This window comes from Bombina bombina, chromosome 4 (genome assembly GCF_027579735.1).
Source record: "Bombina bombina isolate aBomBom1 chromosome 4, aBomBom1.pri, whole genome shotgun sequence".
NCBI lineage: Eukaryota > Metazoa > Chordata > Amphibia > Anura > Bombinatoridae > Bombina > Bombina bombina.
This window is the reverse complement of record NC_069502.1, coordinates 844,013,503-844,030,418: the sequence shown is the minus strand read 5'-3', so window position 1 is coordinate 844,030,418 and position 16,916 is coordinate 844,013,503. Positions and strand designations below refer to the sequence as shown.

The following is a 16,916-nucleotide window of genomic DNA, read 5'->3' as shown; positions in this document are numbered from 1 at the left end:
ATGACCCACTCTGGTCTGCGGAAACTCATTCCCTGAGACAGGTGATCCTTAGTCAACCACCAGCGGAGTGAGTCTCTGGTTACCTGGTCTACTTGAATCTGGGGAGACAAGTCTGCATAATCCCCATTCCACTGTATGAGCATGCACAGTTGTAATGGTCTTAGATGAATTTGAGCAAAAGGAACCACGTCCATTGCTGCAACCATTAATCCTATTACCTCCATGCACTGAGCTATGGAAGGCTGAGGAATAGATTGAAGATCTTGACAAGCGTTTAGAAGCTTTAATTTTCTGACCTCTGTCAGGAAAATCTTAATTTCTACAGAATCTAATATTGTTCCCAGAAAGGGAACCCTTGTGGACGGGGACAGGGAACTCTTTTCTACGTTCACCTTCCACCGTGAGACCTGAGAAAGGCTAAAACAATGTCTGTATGAGCCCTTGCTTTGGAAAGGGACGACGCTTGGATTAGAATGTCATCTAGGTAAGGTGCTACAGCAATGCCCCTCGGTCTTAGAACCGCTAGAAGGGACCCTAGCACCTTTGTGAAAATTCTGGGAGCAGTGGCTAAACCGAATGGAAGAGCCACGAACTGGTAATGTTTGTCCAGAAAGGCGAACCTCAGGAACTGATGATGATCTTTGTGGATAGGAATATGCAGGTACGCATCCTTTAAGTCCACGGTAGTCATATATTGACCCTCCTGGATTGTTGGTAAAATTGTCCGAATGGTTTCCATTTTGAATGATGGAACTCTGAGGAATTTGTTTAGAATTTTTAGATCCAGAATTGGAATGAAAGTTCCCTCTTTTTTGGGAACTACAAACAGGTTTGAGTAAAAACCAAGACCTTGTTCCGCTGTTGGAACTGGGTGTATCACTCCCATCTTTAATAGGTCTCCTACGCAATGTAAGAATGCCTGTCTTTTTATCTGGTCTGAAGATAAGCGAGACATGTGGAACCTTCCCCTTGGAGGAAGTTCCTTGAACTCTAGAAGATACCCCTGAGAGACTATTTCTAGTGCCCAGGGATCCGGAACATCTCTTGCCCAAGCCTGAGCAAAGAGAGAAAGTCTGCCCCCTACTAGATCCGGTCCCGGATTGGGGGCTACCCCTTCATGCTGTCTTGGTAGCAGCAGCAGGCTTCTTGGCCTGATTACCCTTGTTCCAGCCTTGCAATGGTTTCCATGCTGGTTTAGGCTGGGAAGCGTTACCCTCTTGTCTAGAGGCTGCAGAGTTAGGAGTCGGTCCGTTCCTGAAATTGCGAAAGGAACGAAAATTAGATTTGTTCTTAGCCTTGAAAGGCCTATCCTGTGGGAGGGCATGGCCCTTTCCCCCAGTGATGTCTGAAATAATCTCTTTCAATTCCGGCCCGAAAAGGGTCTTACCCTTGAAAGGAATATTAAGCAATTTTGTTTTGGACGACACATCCGCCGACCAAGATTTTAGCCAAAGCGCTCTGCGCGCCACTATTGGCGCGCTAGATGTACTAGGTATCGCCTGCGCGGGCAAAACTGGTGTTGACACAGAAGGAGAGGATGATGAGCTATCCCCACTACCTTCATTTGAAGAATCATCTTGGGCAACCTTATTAAATGTGACAGTACTGTCCTTACTTTGTTTGGACGCCATGGCACAATTTGTACATACATTTAAAGGGGGAACCACCTTGGCCTCCATACACACAGAACATATGCTATCTGAAGGTACAGACATGTTAGACAGAATTTGGCAGGCTATTAATGCAATAAAAATGTTTTTAAACAAAACCGTTACTGTCTCTTTAAATAATAAAAAGAGCACACTTTATTTCTGAATGTTTAAAAAACTATGAAGGAAATATCCGATCTTTACAAAATTTACACCCCAGTGTCTTAATGCAAACCGGAGCTATTTGTTCAATTTACCAGTTTAAACACACTGCAGTCCCTGCCACTGACTTTGCTGCGGCTTTTACCTTCCTTACGGGTTATTCACCACAGAAATAAGCCTTCCTGAGTCTGTTTTTTAGCCACAGGACCCTCTCACATGAAGCTGCATGCACTGCCTCTGGAAGTAACTGCGCAACTGAGGCGCGAAAATGAGGCCTCCTCCCTCTGCATACCAGAGTGAAGGGGCCTTCCTGACTAGATTAGGCATCTAAACAACTGCCAGGCGAAATAAAAACGTTCCCAAAAGTGTTTTCAAATACACAAAACACTCCAAATGACATATAAATATGATATAAACCAATCGATTTAGCCCACAATAGTGTCAACCAGCATAGAGCCCATTTTATAAGCCTTAATTCTGTTAAGAGTCTAAGAAAATGGCTTACCGATCCCATAAGGGAAAACTGACAGTCTTCTAGCATTACTATGTCTTGTTAGAAAATAGACTGGTCATACCTGGAGCAGAAAAGTCTGCAAACTGTTCCCCCCAACTGAAGTTCTCTGGTTTCAACAGTCCTGCGTGGGAACACCAATGGATTTTAGTTACTGGTGCTAAAATCATACTCCTCTTTTAACAGAACTCTAACACCACATACTCTTTACCATCCCCGTGGAGATGCTACTTGTTCAGAGCGGCAAAGAGAATGACTGGGGGGCGGTGCTGTGTGCTCTCTTTGCCATTTCCTGTAGGGGAAGAGAATATCCCACAAGTAAGGATGAAGCCGTGGACCGGACACACCAATGTAGGAGAAATTAATTAAATAAATTCAATGTCAAAGAAATTTATGTCTGCATCTATTGTATAGATATCCTAATTATCTTAAGGTTATTTGTTACGTTAGATGTTACATCAGAACAGTAATAATATTCTCATATTGATTGTATGGTCGTTTCTTTTAATAGATCTTACATATCGGTAGTATAATAATAATTTATAACCTTACTATACAAGGACAATTGTCCCGTAACTATGAAGTTCCACTGTTGTCTACTTATAACAAAGAATATTGTGTGACTAACAAAATTAACTATTTTTGAAACAAAAAATTGAATTATTCAATTTGTGATTTTTGTGTCTTTTTCGTATCTGTGTTACATGCTAGGTACTGTTGATTATCTGTATACTTGATAAGGCCTTAAACCCTAAATAGAAAATTTAAGGCGAATACTAGTGATCAAGTTAGTGTACAGTATGATATTATTACTTATTAATGTTGATATTTTAATAATATGATCAAAAATATGAAAATAATAAAAGTGTTACTGGAAACATGTGACAAAAACTAAAAAACGTGAATTTGTGTTAGAAAAACTTTGTGCAAAAGTTTCCAACTTTATGTTAATATAAATATCAAAAACCTTAATAAGAGAAAAAATTGTTGGTTATATTTTTTATATTTGGCATTGTCATTTCTTAGAACAATTTAGTATGCTGGTAGAACGGTGTCAGTGGGTATTTGGGGGTTTTCTCTGTATTTCTGTAGTGATACTACAGATATACAAAATAATTATTGTGTTCGTCGAGTCCGTAAGGCTGGACTGAGTTCATTAAAAAAATCCATCTGCTTTCTTGTTCCAATAGTCTGGTGGTTAGATCCCCACCTCTTATTCCAAGACTGATCTTTTGAATTCCTGTGCAAGTTAATTTATTGACTCTGGGCTTTTAAAAATGAGGCTTCTGTTGAACAGATTTGTAAGGCAGCGACTTGGTCTTCGCTGCATACTTTTTCCAAATTCAATACTTTTGCTTCTTCGGAGGCTATTTTTGGGAGAAAGGTTTTACAAGCAGTGGTGACTTCCGTTTAAGGTACCTGTCTTGTTCCCTTCATCCGTGTCCTAAAGCTTTGGTAATGGTATCCCACAAGTAAAGGATGAATCCGTGGACTGGATACACCTTACAAGAGAAAACAGAATTTAAGCTTACCTGATAAATTACTTTCTCTTGTGGTGTGCCCGCCCTGTCATTTTAAGACAGGTGGTTTTTATTTTTAAACCACAGTCACCACTGCACCCTATGGTTTCTCCTTTTTCTTCCTAACCTTCGGTCGAATGACTGGGGGGTGGAGCTAGAGGGGGAGCTATATGGACAGCTCTGCTGTGTGCTCTCTTTGCCACTTCCTGTTGGGAAGGAGAATATCCCACAAGTAAAGGATGAATCCGTGGACTGGATACACCACAAGAGAAAGTAATTTATCAGGTAAGCATAAATTCTGTTTTGTAACACTCAGTATGTGGATTTTATTTGAAATATAGGAAAAAATTTTTTTTTTTTTTTTTTTATCTGATTGGCCGATTAATCAATTTTGAAAATAATCATTAGTTACAGCCCTACTTCTGAATATATATATATATATATATATATATATATATATATATATATATATATATATATATATAAAGACAACGTGGCTGGACACGAGTAAACCTGGGGTATACCGTTGCCTGGGATGCACAACGTGCAGCGGATTGATCACCGGCTCGTCATTTACGCATCCCCACAGGAGGAAGGTCTACAAACACAGGCACAGGCCAACGTGTACTACAACATACATTGTCTACTTGCTCCATTGTACATGTGGCCTGTACTATGTCGGAAAGACTGTTGACGACTTGCGTACCCGCATGGCGAACCACCGTTCGGCCATTAGGCTGGCAATAAAGAATGAGTGTTCGGAACAACCCGTTGCCAGACATTTTCAACAATTAAAGCATAAGGTGTCGGATCTGAAATACACCATCATCGATCATATTCCGCCCCTATCTAGGGGGGGTGATCGGGCTGGAGCACTCTTACAGAGGGAAGCCAGATGGACATATCATCTACAGACACTGGTGCCAAAGGGTCTAAATACCCATCTGGACTGGCAGGCATTCCTGTAATTTATTCTAATTTATACTATTTCTCTGCTTGGCCTGAATGGGCCTTTTGCTTACGGTACTGACCTTGGAGAAATGTTTTAGTGAGAGTCCTCTGAGCCATAGGGATTGAGAGTCCTGAACCTTTGGTGCTGTTTCTACCCTTTTTGCCATTTCTGTGTATAGCTTGCCATGCCCAACGTGATTACACTTTGCTCTTCGAAGTTCTGGTTTTGGAGTTGCCTTAGCAACCACTTGAATAATCTGGCTGGAGTATGACTTCCTATACCGGTGATGGCAAATTTGGGTGGTTATTAGATCTTTCGTTTATGTTTATTTGTTCTTTGGCACATTGAGCTTAGATGGTGCAGATCAAACCACCATAACCCATTCTAAGTATTGAATTTGCTTTGAATTACATGACCTGCACATCCGTGCTGCAATTATTTGCTTAGCAGTTGCCATGACAACTCTGTGTGGTCTGTGCAGCCCATGTGAATCGTTATACTATTCCTTGTGGAGTGGAGGCGTGATAGGCATTGTTTATACTGTGATCTAGATCACTGCAAGAATTGTGCGGTATAACTCAGACATTCACACACAGTATGCTTTGTCTATCATGCCATTTTGATTATTGCTGTATGCTTTGTAGTTCCTTGGTCCTGATATATAAACACACCATTCTCTATCTCACCTGGGTTAGACTTAGTAAGGATTTCCACGCCAACTTTATTGTTATAAAGGTTGCCATGGCAACCAAGTTGCGGTTTATGTAATCCCAGTGAGAAGAGATGGGTGTTTATAACATATGCTAAATGTTTCACTATAATGTGCTTTTGTATGTCTTGCACGCACTGATTGCCCTGCTGATAGTAAGTTTGTACATGTGTATATTTGGTTGCTATGACAACCAGCAACGGTCCGTGTAAGCCATACAGAATATAACTGCTGTGATGTTGAAATGCAAATATTGCACCCCTATGTTATGCCTCTGACTTGCCACAGCATCACTTGCCTTTTAATTATTTTTTTGTTTTTGTTATGTGCTTCTCAGTTGTATACTGGCATGGCCCACGTTGCCCGGGATGATGACGTCACCACTAGGAGGCGGAGCTACCCGGGAGAGCGTGGAAGCTGAGTCAGTTCACTGTTCGTTTGGTGTATTTAATGGGTGTTGGGTAAGTACTGTGTAAACACTTTTTTGTCTGAAGACGGACTATATTATGTCCGAAAACGTTAACACTGATTAAAGTGATTTTGGAAAGTCCCTTGGAGTGCGCTTGTCCTGCATGTCTATTTATTCTGTTTGCTGCACCCAGGGCATAAGGACTTTGGTTATTGGGAGTGCAATTTTTCTGCCTGTTATATATATATATATACACACACACACACACACACTGTGTCTACCTCAGTATGCTCTCATGACAAGCACTACTGCTATATATACAGCACATTCCTGTACCTACCTCAGAGTATGCTCTCATGACAAACACTGCTGCCAAATATACAGCACACTCCTGTGCCTACCTCAGTATGCTCTCATGACAAGCACTACTGCTATATATACAGCACACACCTGTACCTACCTCAGTATGCTCTCATGACAAGCACTGCTGCTATATATACAGCACGCTCCTGTGCCTACTTCAGTATGCTCTCATGACAATCACTACTGCTATATATACAGCACACTCCTGTACCTACCTCAGTATGCTCTCATGACAATCACTACTGCTATATATACAGCACACTCCTGTACCTACCTCAGTATGCTCTCATGACAATCACTACTGCTATATATACAACACACTCCTGTGCCTACCTCAGTATGCTCTCATGACAATCACTACTGCTATATATACAGCACACTCCTGTACCTACCTCAGTATGCTCTCATGACAAACACTGCTACCATATATAAAGAATGCTCCTGAGTCTACCTTAGTGTGCTCTTGTGACAAGTACTGCTGCCATATATAAAGCACGCTCCTGAGTCTATCTCAGTATGCTCTTACAAAGCTGATCTCTTATTTTAAAGGGATATGAAACATTTTTTTTTCTGATTTAGACAATTTTAAAAAAAGTTTCCAATTTACTTCTAGAATCACATTTGCTTCGTTCCCATGACAGTCTGTGCTGTGGAGATACCTAGGTAGCATCTGGAGCACTAAATGGCAGGAAATAGTGCTGCCATCTAGTGCTCTTGCAAATGGATAACATTCTTGCAAAACGGCTGCCATATAGTGCTCCAAAAATGTGCTGGCTTTTGAGCTTATATCCTTGCTTTTCAACAAAAGACACCAAAAGAATGAAGACAAATTAATAATAGAAGAAAAATCCCATTCTCTATCTGAATTATGAAACAAATATTTTTGGGGTTTATATCCCTTTAACCTTTTACAGGTGCCAGTTGCTGATGCACTGCACGTTTACACTGGGTGCCACCATCTTGGAGTGTAGGTATTCTCAAACCCTGGGACAGTAGCACTGCGCATTCACAGACCAGTGATGTTGCCGGCTGAAGATTTATAGTTTTGCAGTCCCTGCGTTGCTCTATATTATTCATGTAGCTTTTTATACGTTTTTTATCTATTACACTGTGTATAAAAACTGCACAAATATAAAACTCACACAATGTATTATGTGATAACCTGAAGCGCACAATAATGCTGTGAGAAAACTCCAATATGGTGTTGCTCTGTATTAAAAAGCAAAGTTACAGCATTCAGCACCTGTAAAAAGGTAAAATGAGTAAAGCTCTAAAGAGAGCTGCAGGCAGAGGAGGAAAAACAATAATATGGTGAGTAGTGACTGTTGTGTTGTAGTTGTGCCCAGTGGTTTAATGACCCTTTAATGCTAAATAGTTATGGTTATTTATTGTCTCATGTGAGGCGAATCTGTAATGATCTGTCTATGACAGAATAAAACTACAGTAGGACCATCACAGTAAGAAACTTCATTAGAACCCAAGTAAAACCCCTGATTTAGTGCTCCCTGTATGTGACCAACAACACCACATACACATTATAGTAACTACACAGCTCTGTGCCTATAAACCTTATTAAACCCCTGATTTAGTGCTCCCTGTATGTAACTAACAACATCACATACACATTATAGTAACTACACAGCTCTGTGCCTATAAACCTTATTAAACCCCTGATTTAGTGTTCCCTGTATGTGACCAACAACACCACGTACACATTATAGTAACTACACAGCTCTGTGCCTATAAACCTTATTAAACCCCTGATTTAGTGTTCCCTGTATGTGACCAACAACACCACGTACACATTATAGTAACTACACAGCTCTGTGCCTATAAACCTTATTAAACCCCTGATTTAGTGTTCCCTGTATGTGACCAACAACACCACGTACACATTATAGTAACTACACAGCTCTGTGCCTATAAACCTTATTAAACCACTGATTTAGTGTTCCCTCTATGTGACCAACAGCACCACATACACATTATAGTAACTACACAGCTCTGTGCCTATAAACCTTATTAAACCCCTGATTTAGTGTTCCCTGTATGTGACCAACAACACCACGTACACATTATAGTAACTACACAGCTCTGTGCCTATAAACCTTATTAAACCCCTGATTTAGTGTTCCCTGTATGTGACCAACAACACCACGTACACATTATAGTAACTACACAGCTCTGTGCCTATAAACCTTATTAAACCCCTGATTTAGTGTTCCCTGTATGTGACCAACAACACCACGTACACATTATAGTAACTACACAGCTCTGTGCCTATAAACCTTATTAAACCACTGATTTAGTGTTCCCTGTATGTGACTAACAACACCACATACACATTATAGAACTACACAGCTCTGTGCCTATAAACCTTATTAAACCCCTGATTTAGTGTTCCCTGTATGTGACTAACAACATCACATACACATTATAGTAACTACACAGCTCTGTACCTATAAACCTTATTAAACCCCTGATTTACTGCTCACTGTATGTGACCAACTGCACCACATACACATTATAGTAACTACACCGCTCTGTGCCTAAAAACCTTATTAAACCGGCAAATACTCATTTAAAAGGGATATAGAAGTCAGTTGTATGCTGTTGCTGTACAGTTTAAGAATAGTAGTGCAAGACATTGAACAATGCACATTGCCTGGTGCTGATCTCAGCATTAGACATAAAACTCAAATTTTATGTCATGATTCAGATAGAACATACACATTTTAACAACTTTCCAATTTACATCTTTTATCAGCTTTGCTTCATTCTCTTGGTATCCTTTATTGAAGGAGCAGCAGTGTACTACTGGGAGTTAGCTGACCACACCAGTAAACCAATGATAAGAGGAATATAGGTGCAGTCACTAATCAACAGGTAGCTCCCAGCTTTTCAACAAAAGATACCAAGTAAATGAAGCAAATTAGAGAACAGAAGTAAATTGGAAAGTTTTTTAAACGGTTATTCTCTGTCTGAATCATGAAAGATGTTTTGGGGGTTTCATGTCCCTTTAACAAAAGTACTGATTAGTGGATACAATGTGTGCACTGAGCTCATCTACAAATCAGCCCCCATTAAAGGGACAGTATACACTCATTTTCATATAACTGCGTGTAATAGACACTACTATAAAGAATAAGATGCAGATACTGATATAAAAATCCAGTATAAAACTGTTTAAAAACTTACTTAAGTGATGGTAAACTCTGCTATTGCTAAGTTGCATAATTAGATTATTTATTACTAACAATATAAAAACGCAATATCCATTTTCAAATTGTTTATGCATTATTACCTAATTTTTAGTTTTTAATAAATTCGTTGTTGCGCTGCCTCGCTCCTCCCCTCTAATTTACTTTCAGTAATACACTGAAGTCTTACCTATTCTCCACCCTCTTTACATCTTACCCAATTTGCGCGCTCCTGATTTTGTGAATTTAGACGCATGCGCATTAGAGGATTACGTATACCAGTCACTTGCAGTGGATAGATATTGCGAGCGGTCAGTCCCTTCTTAAACGAGCACACTTCTTTATATAATAAATATAAGTAAATGTATAAATACTTGATTTTATCACAAATTATCTATATCTTATGTTGTTATAAAAAGTAAATAAGAGCCAGAGCGCATGCGCTGAATAAACAGGAACGCGCAAATTCATCATCGCTTTTTGAGGCTACTGATTGGTTGACCGTATGCTGCGAGGAATGCAATACTGCGCTTGCGTGAATTGGGTTACATAGAAGTTAGCCTGTCTGGCGACAGGCTTACCTATTGGTTCAATATTATAAACTATCAATGTGACATCACAGGAGGAAGGATGAAGACGGCATTAGACGGAGCTATTACATAAAGATTTGTAAGTGTTTTTACATAGATAAGATAACATGATTTGGAGTGTGTAAACTGAATAAAATGTTAAAATAACAATATTAACTTCACTAGATACGGAGTTTACCATCACTTTAGAATCTTTCAGTTTAGCTCTGTTGAAAAGGCAGTTGGAAAGCCCACTGCAAGTGGGAAATAAGACACTCCCCCTTCTTTTGCATATTAAAAGACCCTTTACACAAACAGGAGCAAGCTGGAGAAGGTAGCTGACGGTATTCAAATAAAACTTTGGGGCTTGGTTAGGAGTCTGAAAATCAGAGCAATGCTCTTTAAAAATAAGCAAAATTATACATTTTTAAAAAAAACAAACTTTATGGGCTTTATAAATAGATCATCTACAAAACATTTATGCAAAAATACTCTAATATGTTACAGCAGCTTATTATTGCACTGTTGTTTGTATATAACTATGTTTAGCTCCAGCAAAAGGATTAACATATAAATAAAGTCAGATCCAGAGCAGCAATGCACTACTGGGAGCTAGCTGAGCACATCTCACTAGCCAATGACAAGAGACTTGTGTATAGCCACCAATCAACTGCTAGCTTCCAAGGATGCACCGCTGCTACTCAAGGTATGTAAACATGCTTTTCAACAAAGGATAACAAAAAGAACAAATAGAAAGTTTCTATACTGGATTAAACTATTGATAAGCCTAAATAAACACAGCCAGCAGAAGAAATTACACTCCATGTGGGGTGCAGGATAGTTAAGTTATAATTTCCTATTGTTCTCTATAAGTATTGAGCTTTGGTTTTCCAGACCAATTTAAGATAAGGAAGCAAGTGTGTGTACACAAAGTGATAACATAATGAGCTCTGATATTAGCTGAAACTCAACTCATTGTTATAGGCTGTGGTTTAAAAGCAAAAAGCAGCTAATTAATGCACACAAATAAACCTGAAAATGCAATTTCTCATATGTTATAATCTGCAGCTGGTATAACAAGTCATTGAAAACTATTTTACAGTGCACTGTCCCTTTAATTGTGGCCTATCTTTGCACAAAGGGAATAGATGATAACCAAACTAAACAAGTGCATTTGTTAGTTTTTACTTTCTGACTGTTTGGTAAATATATTGTTCATGCGCAGCCCTCTAGCCACAGTATATTTATTCTAACAGATTAATATATTACAGGGAATTTCCACCTATACTAGTGTAGTGCCAATAAAAAAAATTCTCTAATTCAATGGTAAAAAAAATTATAAAATTAATATTTTTTTCTGGGCACTATGAAATTGCTGCTAAGCTCTGTCCACTGATGACATCACAATTTGGGCTGCATATGGCATCCAATCAGAAAAGGCTTACTAAATGGATTCAACAGACTGTCAAAGCTATTCAGCAGAGTGCCAAGATGTAGCCCAGATTGTGATGTCATCAGTGGGTGGAGCTTGGCAGCCATTTCAAAGTGGCCATAAACAATGTTCATTTCAAAATAACTTTTTTACTGTTCCTGCTGCATGATATAGAAAAGGTACATAAAAGGCCATAACACTAAGTGCAGCTCGCTCCTGCTGTCAGACAGAGCAGGAGCGAGCTGCACTTAGTGTTATGGCGCGGTCGGTCCGGGCTGTGACTATACAGCTGGCCCGATGCGCTGTGTAATAAAAACAGACCCGCTCAGAAGAGCACAGAGAGCGGGTCTGAAAAACTGTCATATTTTTAAAAAATTCAAAGGGAATATAAGGTTTATGTGCAGAATTATATAACATTATTTTTTTTAGGTTTACTGACACTTTAACAAGGGTAAAGGTTTTTAAAAGCTGCTTGTTATAAACTTCTGTATATCACCAGCTCACTACTGACTGTTATGTCTATTTAAAGGGCCACTGTAAGTAAATATTTTCTAAGCCTGTTACTAACTAACTACCCCAAATACGCTTTTTATCAATAGCATTTCATTAACATATCTCTACCGTATATCAGAAATCTTGTCTGCAAATTTAATTGTTTTCCAAACCCACTCCGTGGGTATCCTTTGCTCTGTACCAATCCGTTTACAATACCTAGGTTTCAAAATGGCGCTTTAAACACAAAGTTATTGGTTTAAGTATTTTGAACATGCAGTGCTGAAAATAGTGGGCTGGATAACGTGACATGATCGGCGAATAAAAAAATATAACTTTTAGAACGTTATGAAACTTCATTTTGGAGAAAATATAGGTCAGTAGGTTTTAATTAATGTTTATTAACTTTAATATGTTAGTTGTTTAGCTTAAAAATTATAACAGAAAGTAATCCTTTAAGCACAGACTGACACTTTAAGCAATTAGATCACTGTATAGTTAATGTAAATATTATCCCATTCTAATAACAAAACCAGGTGACATGCATGTGACGTCCTGCTTACCTCTGTGTGCATCAGGAAGGTCTAAGGTTTGGTTCTCGGTCTTGTCAGACATTGTCTTGTTCAGAAACTAAATTGCTCAGATATTCTTATATTGTTTCTCTTTTACTGGCAAACAGTGATGTGTATTGTACGTGATCTTCGCAGTAACAGGAGCCTAAACACAGAGATAGAGAGATGAGTCTATGTACAGTTCATTGTCATAAGGGAAAATAGTGTAAATTATGTAACCATCACCTGTATCTGAGCATCATAAAGAGATCAGCATTCAGGTGTCACTCTGCTTAATCACAGCGGGATTAAAGTGAATAAATCTAATCAGAGGACAGTGATTATAAAAAAAAAAAAAAAAAAACACATGATAAACTATTCTAACAATACTTATTTTTATGCCACTTATTACAGAACGTTATGGTTGGTTTTGCAGTAAATTGTCTAAATATTAAGCATTACACTATAGAACTAAAGCTATATGTAGAGTTGTAGAAGATGCATAATTAAAGGGACAGTTTACTCAAAAATGTTCTCCCTTTTAATTTGTTCCCAATGATCCACTTTACCTGCTGGAGTGTATTAAATTGTTTACAAGTATTTCCATTTCCCTTATTTTGGCATTTCAATTAGTTTATTTAGCCTGTGGTATCCCCACCCATCCTGAAAGTTTTTGGCCTCAAGGCCAAACTGTAGAATAAATTACACTCCCAGTGGGTTATAGAAGAGATAAGTTAATAAAATGTTAATTTTCCATCACTCTCTCCAAGTATTGGTGATTGGTTTATGGGCAGATATAAGATAAGGAAGAAGGTATACGTACACAATGTGTTAAAGTAATGCAATCTGATTATACCTACAAGCTCAACCCGTTTTATTAGGTTGTGGCTTCAAAACACAAAATTAACTAATTCATTTATACAAATAAGCCTTAAAAAAGCAAATCTTATACATTTTATACTCTGCAGCTGGTAAAAAAAAAGTAATTGGAAACACATTAAGGGAAAACTATTTTATAGTATACTGTCCATTTAAGCTTTATGTGATTATTAATGCATTTTTCTGTTGCCTCCAGTGCTCTACACCCCATGGATCTATTTCACCCCAAGCATCATCCTCTGCACCTTAAATACAGGCCCTATGGAGAGACCTGTCTGCCTCACATACATCACCCCCTCATATTAGCACCTCATGTAGAGATATACAGGACTATAGAGATGTTCAATGTGTCTTAAACACTCCCCCCCCCCCTCATTTAATACAGTACTGAGGTTTTCTCTGCCTTACATACAGCCCAGTGTGTTAAATAGAGGAATATAAAATTGCAAAAAGACTAACTCTGTCTCACACACAGCCACCTACCCAGCACCTTATATACAGATCTATAAAGAGAAGCTCTCTGCCTCACACACACCAAGCTCCCTCCCCAGTACCTTATACACAAATATATAATATTATAGAGAGGCTACCTCTGACACACTCACAGTCCCCTCTCAGCACCTTATTTACAGATCGATATTAATAAAGAAAGTCTGTGTGCCTCACACACACCCAGCACCTTAAATGGAAATACTTAAAGGGACAGTAAAGTCATAATTAGAGATTCATGATTAAAGGGACATTAAACCCACATTTTTTCTTTCATGATTCAGATAGAGAATACCATTTTAAACAACTTTCTAATTTACTTATATAATCTAATTTGCTTCATTCTCTTGATATTCTTTCCTGAAAAGCATATCTAGATATGCTCAGTAGCTTCTGATTGGTGGCTGCACGTATTTGCCTCATGTTATTGGCTCACCAATGTGCATTGCTATTTCTTTAACAAAAGATATCTAAAGAATGAAGCAAATTAGATAATAGAAGTAAATTGGGATGTTGTTTAAAATTGTATTCTGTCTGACTCATGAAAGAAAAATGTTGGGTTTAATGTCCCTTTAAGACATGGCATGCAATTTTAATCAACTTTTCAATGTACTTCTATTATTTAACTTGATTCCTTTTCTTGTTAACCTTTGTTGAAAAGTTTATCTAGGTAAGCTAAGGAGCAGCAGAGCAGCAAAGAACTTAGGCTCTAACTGCTGATTGGGGACTGCATATATATATATACATACACACACACACCAATTGCCATTGGCTCACCAATGTGTTCAGTTACAAACCAGTAGTGCATTGCTGCTCTTTCAACAAATGATACCAAGAGAATGAAGCAAATTTGATAATAGAAGTAAACTGGAAAGATGTTTTAAATTGTATGTCCTACTTACATCATGAAAGAAAAATTGTGGGTTTCATGCCCCTCTAATACTAGACAGAGGTTTCCTCTACATCACACACAACCTCCTCCCTAACACTTTATACACAGATGTAAATTATTATAGAGAGTCACTCTGCCTCACACACAGCCCCCTTAGCAGCACCTTAAATGGAACTATGTAATAACTTAACAGAGGTTCTCTCTATTTATTATTATTTAGATTCTCTCTGTGCATTGCTCACACACACAGGAACATCTCCAGCAGATCTACAGATATAGAGGGCGATTTATCAAGTTGAGGCGGCTAGGGGCGCATATACGCGCCTCTGTCCACTGCAGCTCGCCTCTGGCGGTCTGAATTCTCCTAGAGAAATTCAGCATTGCACACAAGCACTATCTTGCGCTTGCGTGCAATCCCGCCCCCTGCGCGCGCACAGCCAATCACGGAAAAGACCTGGGAGATTGAATTTTGTCAAACAAGTGGTGGCGATGAGGTTAGCAAAGCAGCGGTCTGATGAACGCTGCTTGTTAAATACGGCGTGCAGGTTCTCATGTGAGAACCTGCAGTCGTAGGGGCTCAAAGACTGGCAAAAGCCTTTGATAAATCAACCCCATAATAATAAAGTGAGACTTCCTCTGCTTTACACACACACAGCCCACTTCCAGTACCTTATACAAATATATTCCATATTATAGAGAGGTTCCCTCCCTATCCCCTAATATACAGATTTATATTATTAGAGTGTATCTCTCTAACTCACACACACAGCTCCCTTCCCACTACAATATACATAGATATTTAATATTATAGAAAGGTTCCCTCTGCCTTACACACACAGCTCCCTCTCTAATACCTTATACACAGCTATATAACACACACAGCCCCCTACCCAGTACCTTATACAAAGATGTATAACACTATAAAGAGGCTCCCTCTACCTCAGACATACACAATCAGCTCCCTCACAGTACCTTATATACAGATATATAATATTAAAGAGAGATTTTCTCTACCTCACACACACCCTAGTACTTTATACAGAAATATAATATTATAGAGGGGTTCCCTCTGCCTCACGCACACACACTATCAGCTCCCACCAAGTAACTTATATAGAGATATATAATATTATAGAGAGATTCTCTCTGCCTCACACATACACAATCAGCTCCCTCCCAGCAACTTATACATAGATATATTATTATAGAGAGGTTCACTCTGCCTTAAACACAGTACCTTTTACAAAGCTATATACTACTACAACTTGCTCCATCTATTTCACACATTCACAATCAGCTCCCTCACTGTACATTCTTTAGTACATCATTTGCGGGAATATAACGCTGTACAGCGGGGTCTTTGCTCACGGTTACCTTTGCGAACCTGCCATGTTAGAAGATAGTTTAGAAGCTAGTTCCTTACCAGCAGAAGGAAATGTGACGTCACAAATCACATGGCTGCTGTGAATAGTAACTAGAACTACAGGAAGTTGAGTGGAAAAGTGTAATGCTATTTGTACCACGTGATCGCTGCACTTCTCTTTTAGTTACTGGAATTGGCTGCTGCCGTCTACGCATTTAGTACGGTGGTTTCCTCAGGTAAGTGACTTCCTAATCAGTTATGTGTTTGTGCATAAAGTACTGGGATACGTGTATGTCGTAACGAACCTCTCTATAGTAACAATCTATGTATAAGGTAATGGGAGGAGGCTGTGTGAGGGCAAAGCGAACCTCCCTATAAAATATATCGGTATATACTGTACTGAGAAGGGGGATATGTGTGTGTGAGGCAGAGGGAATCTCTATAATATTAAAGGAATAGGAAACACAGATTTTTTTTGTATAGTTAAAAACATATAATAAAAATCCAGTCTGCAATTAACAACTATTAAAATGTTTTACTGTTTCCATGTAATTTCTATTCCAAAGTAGTATTGCTGCCACCCATAGGCTCATTATGCAAGCCCAATAATAATGTTCTACCTGGGTAGAACGGTCATGGAGCCCCGCATGCGTACTTTGTCCCCTTCCATCACTTACACATGCTCATAGGGCATTTTTGACCCCTCATATAACCTAAATATTGAAACAAATGCACGTTGCGCTAAACTGCATCGCTATTATGATGTACTGTGTG

General features: G+C 38.8%; 1 protein-coding gene across 3 annotated transcripts in view; it reads right to left on the bottom strand.

Annotated features, from left to right (window-relative positions):
- Window positions 1-16,201, bottom strand: part of LOC128657247 (gastrula zinc finger protein XlCGF57.1-like) — a 105,112-nt gene extending 88,911 nt beyond the window's left edge. For 2 of the 3 annotated variants that reach the window (XM_053711517.1, XM_053711519.1), the window contains exons 1-3: window positions 16,154-16,194; window positions 12,766-12,842; window positions 12,532-12,685 (exon numbers count right to left, since the gene is read on the bottom strand). In XM_053711517.1, the coding sequence (XP_053567492.1) occupies window positions 12,532-12,583 (52 nt within the window). In that variant the 5' untranslated portion in view covers window positions 12,584-12,685; window positions 12,766-12,842; window positions 16,154-16,194. Of the gene's footprint in view, window positions 1-12,531; window positions 12,686-12,765; window positions 12,843-16,153 lie in introns of all 3 variants that reach the window. The other variant, XM_053711518.1, reaches the window with a different exon arrangement.
- Between the last annotated feature and the right edge of the window lie 715 nt (window positions 16,202-16,916).